The sequence below is a fragment of the Miniopterus natalensis genome, chromosome 5, assembly GCF_054644295.1.
Source record: "Miniopterus natalensis isolate mMinNat1 chromosome 5, mMinNat1.hap1, whole genome shotgun sequence".
NCBI classification, from domain to species: Eukaryota; Metazoa; Chordata; class Mammalia; order Chiroptera; family Miniopteridae; genus Miniopterus; species Miniopterus natalensis.
In genome coordinates, this window is record NC_142085.1 from 40,059,271 (window position 1) to 40,065,298 (window position 6,028).

At 44.4% G+C, this 6,028-nt stretch overlaps 1 protein-coding gene across 1 annotated transcript; it reads left to right on the top strand.

Moving 5' to 3' along the window:
- Positions 1–319: 319 nt before the first annotated feature.
- Positions 320–2,385, top strand: TPBG (trophoblast glycoprotein). The gene has a single exon (XM_016207284.2). It carries the CDS (start codon positions 409–411, stop codon positions 1,675–1,677), a length of 1,269 nt encoding a protein of 422 aa, XP_016062770.2. The 5' UTR covers positions 320–408; the 3' UTR covers positions 1,678–2,385.
- Positions 2,386–6,028: the final 3,643 nt, after the last annotated feature.

Below are 6,028 nucleotides of genomic sequence, written 5' to 3' on the forward strand. Positions count from 1 at the left end.
GGGAGGTCCTGGGGACGGAGTGGGGCAGACTGGGCGCGGACAGGCTGCTCCCCGCGCTCGGAGGGCTGTGGCGGTGCCGCTCCTCACGCTTCTCTCTCGCTTGTCCCAGGTCCTGCAGCGGATCCAGCGTGAGGCGCCAGCCTCGGAGGCGAGAGGTGCCGGGCTGGGGCGGCGCGAGGACGCGGGGTGGAGCGCCCCACCCGCCGTGCGTACTCCCCGAGGGCAGGGCGGGGGGCCGCCCGGGAGCGGGGCGCTCGCTGGCTAAGTGGCGGTCGCGGCCACCCTCCGCGCCCACGAGAGAAAAGTTTCCTCCCGAAGCTTCCAGCCGACCCGCGCCCCCCGGGCCCAGCTTTCCAGCCTTCGGAGCGGGCACGGCCCCGGGCCAGCTCCGGGGAGACCCGTGCCGCGATGCCTGGGGCTTGCTCCCGGGGCCCCGCGGGCGGGGACGCGCGGCTGCGGCTGGCGCGGCTGGTGCTGGTCCTGCTGGGCTGGGTCTCCTCGTCGTCACTCACCTCCTCGGCGACCTCCTCCGCCTCCTCGGCGTCGTTCCCGGCCTCGGCCGCGCCCGCCCAGCCCCCGCCGCCGGGCCAGTGCCCCGCGCGGTGCGAGTGCTCCGAAGCCGCGCGCACCGTCAAGTGCGTCCACGGGGACCTGACCGAGGTGCCCGCGGACCTGCCCCCGTACGTGCGCACCCTCTTCCTCACCGGCAACCTCCTGGCCGTGCTCCCCGCCGGCGCTTTCGCCCGCCGCCCGCCGCTGGCCGAGCTGGCCGCGCTCAACCTCAGCGGCAACCGCCTGGAGGAGGTGCGCGCCGGGGCCTTCGCGCACCTGCCCGGCCTGCGCCAGCTCGACCTCAGCCACAACCCGCTGGCCTCGCTCAGCCCCTCCGCCTTCCCGGGCGGCGACGCCAGCGCGTCGGGCCCCGGCCCCCTGGTGGAGCTGGTCCTGAACCACGTCCTGCCCCCTGACGAGGATGATGAGCGGCAGAACCGCAGCTTCGAGGGCGTGGTGGCGCCTGCCCTGCGAGCGGGCCGGGCGCTGCGCGGCCTGCGCCACCTGGAGCTGGCCAGCAACCACCTCCTCTACCTGCCCGGAGATGTACTGCCCCAGCTGCCAGGCCTCCGGCACCTGGACCTGCGCAACAACTCGCTGGTGAGCCTGACTTACGTGTCCTTCCGCAACCTGACACACCTGGAGAGCCTGCACCTGGAGGACAACGCCCTCAAGGTCCTCCACAACGGCACCTTGGCGGAGCTGCAGGGCCTGCGCCAAGTCAGGGTCTTCCTGGACAACAATCCCTGGGTCTGCGACTGCCACATGGCGGACATGGTGACCTGGCTCAAGGAGACAGAGGTAGTGCAGGGCAAAGCCAGGCTCACCTGTGCGTTCCCGGAAAAAATGAGGAATCGGGTCCTCCTGGAGCTCAACAGCTCCGACCTGGACTGCGACCCGGTCCTCCCTCCATCCCTGCAGACTTCTTATGTCTTCCTGGGTATCGTTTTAGCCCTGATAGGTGCCATTTTCCTACTGGTTTTGTATTTGAACCGTAAGGGGATAAAAAAGTGGATGCATAACATCAGAGATGCCTGCAGGGATCACATGGAAGGTTATCATTACAGATACGAAATCAACGCGGACCCCAGGTTGACAAACCTCAGTTCTAATTCGGATGTCTGAGGAACATTCGAGGACAGAACAAGGACAGCTGTGCATGAGATGTAGACTTAATTAAGCTTTATCCTGCCCTAGGCTTGCTCCACCGTCACCCTCCACTGTAGACACCACAGGCCTTGACTGAGAGCAGTGAAGGGGATTTGCCCCCTTGTCATGTGAAGTGTCTCGGTGTGGTCCCCTCGTGTAAGATGAAGAACAGTTGCATAGTCTTTGACCTGTTCCCGTTGTTGGAACTCGACCCTTACGGAGGGACTTTTCAAGTTTCAGCATGAACATGGACTTCTGGCTGTCTGTTCCTCTTAGTCCAGCTCAAGGTGTAACGAGGGTACCAACACGGATAGCGTTCAACAAAAGCTGCCTCAACTTTTTTCAGAAAAAATACTCCTAAGTATCAGTTTTATTCTCATGTACCTAAATTATGAAGAAAATGATTGCATTCCATAAACTGCCTGCAGACCTTAGCGAGCTCTTCAAAGTAACTCCATAGTACACAGGAGCACCTGCATCCGAGAGCATGCTTGTATTTTACTGTTCTGCGTATTACAAAAAAAAAATAATAACTTGCAACTTAAGATAACTTCTTGGACAAAGTAAATTACTTTTTTTTGATTGCAGTTTATATGAAACTATATGCAAGTTGTTTTATAAACTGCATCGAGATCCAACAGGCTAAATTGTTTTAAAAAGATTCAATAAAGATTCTTAAAAGAATTACAGTTGTCTTCAAGTTTGCTATTTGAAAAAAGGGTTAGGGACAATGATACTGAGTGGTCTTGGTTGCAGTGATAATTAAGGTATTATAGCTGAGAATGAAACTGGAGCAATGTCTTACATAAGTAGACTTTGGAGATAATTTTGAGATGGTGGATCCTTTCGGGATTTAAATAGAGGATTTGAATATTCATATGAATAGACTTATGGTCCCAAAATTAATGCTACTTAAGAAACAGTTTTGTGAGAGCATTATAAAGTTGGGCAGAGGGAAGGTTTCTGTATAATAAACAGTTCACAGTTTGGGGCTTTTTCTAAGACTAATTAAGTTTTTAGGATAGAACAAAATTACTTAATAAAACTCTCCCTATGAAATTGTTCTACGAGTGTTTAGAGTGTGAAACAAATACAATGCAAATAAATGTATGAAAATGAAGTGTCTTAAAGATAAAATACTCTAAAATCAAAGATTCTAAAATGTAAATATTTAAAATTTTCCTAAGATCATAATATAAAAGGAACTTAGGTTTTCTTGAGAATATTTTAAAAATATATATTTGGATAGTTTATCAGAGACCCTACTAAATATTTTTAAAGATTTGTTATGGTAGGATATAAATTTGAGGAAATAACTAAAGATAAATGTCTATGTGCATATAAACAAGCATCTCACTAATAATCATAGATTCTTATTTAAGTTTAGTATTTAAGAACTTGGGGATATTTTGATTTTAGATAAGCTCTAAGTTGGTACATACACCTTTGTGAAGAATAAATCACATTTAGGTGTATATAAAACAATCGTGTTAATCAATTGATATTCTCAATAATAGACAAGATTTTCTTTTTTCAGTTTATTATTTGCCAATTAAGCTTAAAAGTAAATTCCATTAATCTCCAAGCTGTTCTAGAAAGTGACTTAAGTTTAATTTAGCTATTATTGCTTAACTTAAAGTGTAATGAACTTGCATCAGTAAGTCCTAGGGTCTTCTTATGTTCTGCAGTATTATATATTTGAAATAACATTTCCATTTCCATATTTTTATAAATGAAATAGGATTGGATCATACTTTGTGTTCTAGAAATCTTCGCCTATTCCTTTTTGAGTTAAATTCAGAAGTTTTCAAAATGGGTTAAAAAACAGGAACCTGTTCCTTGTGTAGATTAGACTAAATAGAATATGACGTTTTGCTATGTTAACTTTCATAAGGTTTATTTTATAAATATTATAATAGTCATCATTTATGGTTATACTTCAGATCTTATAATTACCCAGAAAAGGTTAAATATATGGTACTTAATATTCCATTAAACATTTTAAGTTTTCATCAGGAATTCATAAACTGTCTGGCTGCCATTATTTCCAAGGAATGAAGATATTAGCCTGCCAAAAATAGTGGGAACATCTAATGAGAGAACCCATCTTAGGAATACCCTGCTGGTGGACTTTTATTGGTAAGTCTGCTGATTTATAGAAAACAACACATTGTTATATTTATAGAGAATCATTTCTTCTTCATCATGTGATGACCTAACAGTTGTCTTTGATCTAGGAAAGCAGTCGATTCCTTAGTCTAGCTTTTCTCTCTTCAGCTCACGGAAGCAGAATCTGATCAATCCGAGTTTTCACCTGTCCGGTGGGTGGCTTTTAGCTTTTGAAGTTATGAGATTTTGCTTTTTCCTTCCAGTGCTTTTTTCTTTGTATGAACTTGCCCATCTGCCACGGCTCTTTCCTACCACATCACTCCTTTCTATCCCAATAACAGCAACAGAACATTCTTAAGGTAAAAAATATTACTGTTTGAAAACAGCTGCTATTGCACAGTCATCATGCTCTTAAGTCTGTAATCTTATATGGCATTCTGAGTTTCTTGGAAGATAGGTGCTATATAAATCCAGTAAGTACCAGGGATATAGGAAAAATGAAATTAAAAGTACCATTTTGAGTATACTTGTTTTAAACACTGTTCTTGAGTACCACAGTCCATTATTGATCCTAGAAACCTACAAGTAATCTATTTTAAACATTTATCTTGGTTGGTAATCACTTTAATACTCAGCTTAATGAAGGTTTCAGAGAGAACACCCTTCACTTATCTTTGATAAGCTTTACTTCAAGAAAGTTAGAAAAACACGGGTTTCCCCTGCTATGTGGAAAGGAGAGTATGTTCCTATGAAACTTTTCCTAGGCTGAATGGTCTAAAGTGAAGCAGCAATTACCATTAACTTAAAAGCAAAAATCCTTTTCGGATTTCTTTTGGTTAGCAGGGACAGGCACTGATGGAGGTCTTCCTAAAAGTGAAGTGGCCTCACTCAGACTTTTGAAAAGTGGGGGATGCTTGTCCTTAAAAATTTAAGTACTTGATAAATCCCTCAATTTAAAAAGCTATTAAAATGTCCAATAGCCCAGCCACTGTGGCTGAGGTGGTTGAGTGCCCTCCCATGCACCAGGACGTCACCGGTTTGATTCCTGGTCAGGGCACATGCCCAGGTTTCAGGTTTGATCCCCAGTGCGGGGGTGCAGGAGGCAACTGATGGATGTTTCTCTCTCATCGATGTTTCTCTCTCCCTCTCCCTTCCTTTCTCTGAAATCAATAAAAGCATTTAAAAAAACTTGTCCAATAAATCTCTAAAGTGGCAAGATTTTAGGATAATACAGCTATTTGATCCTGAATTGTAACTCTCCCCTTTCAATGTAACCATTTGGTTTGCAGCATGAAGATGGGGGTGGGCAAGATTAGGTTTACAGTTGCATTATGGCATTCTTTTGAGTTAATAAAGGTATTGTAATAATCTTATAACCTGCTTGTCTTTTTCTATATGAACAACTGCAAACCTGCTTTTGCCTACCCCACATATGAACCATCAATTTTGTGGCCATGTGGGCTTATGACCTATAAGGCACATTTGTACCTTATAGCTGATAGATTTTTCTTATAAAATAAGTAGAGTTTGAAGTACATTCAATAAAAAATTCATAAATTCATACTATCAATAGTAGACAAGATGTTACTTTCAGAGGTGGAGAAAAGCTTCATTGCAATAGGTGAGCGCATCACAAATGGTAAAGTCTTTTAAAATATTTTGATTGGCAGCACATTCGGATTGTGCTCACCTCGATATTTAATTAGAAATAACTTACACCTTTGTTTTCTGTCTTTTTAATTAAAGTGGACATAAAAAAAGAAAATTCAAATGAACTGTGGCTGTTTCCTTAAGGATTCTGTTTTACTGTGTCCCTTTTAGCCTAATATTCCAATACAGGGCTTAACATTGTTGAGACATTAGAGGCTTTGCAGCTCTAGTTTGGGAATCTTTCATATCATTTCTGCTTTCCATTTAAATTTTTCTCTAAAGTCTACGCTAAAAGAGACACCACGAGGACTTACAAGGTTAAAAACAGTTTGGTAAGTGCTTCTTCCCTGCTCCAAAATCTATTCATTCCTCTAGCCTTCAGAGAGCAGCATCATAAAGTGAAGACAGACATTTATGAGATGACATCCCAGTTTCACTTTTACACTTATGCAAGGATTTTTCACAGTAAAGGAGAAGGAAGGGAGGAAATTATATTTCTAGATAATTTGAAATAATTAGTTTAAGAAAACATTCTGTATTGTCCAGGAGATACTACTCCCTTCTAGGT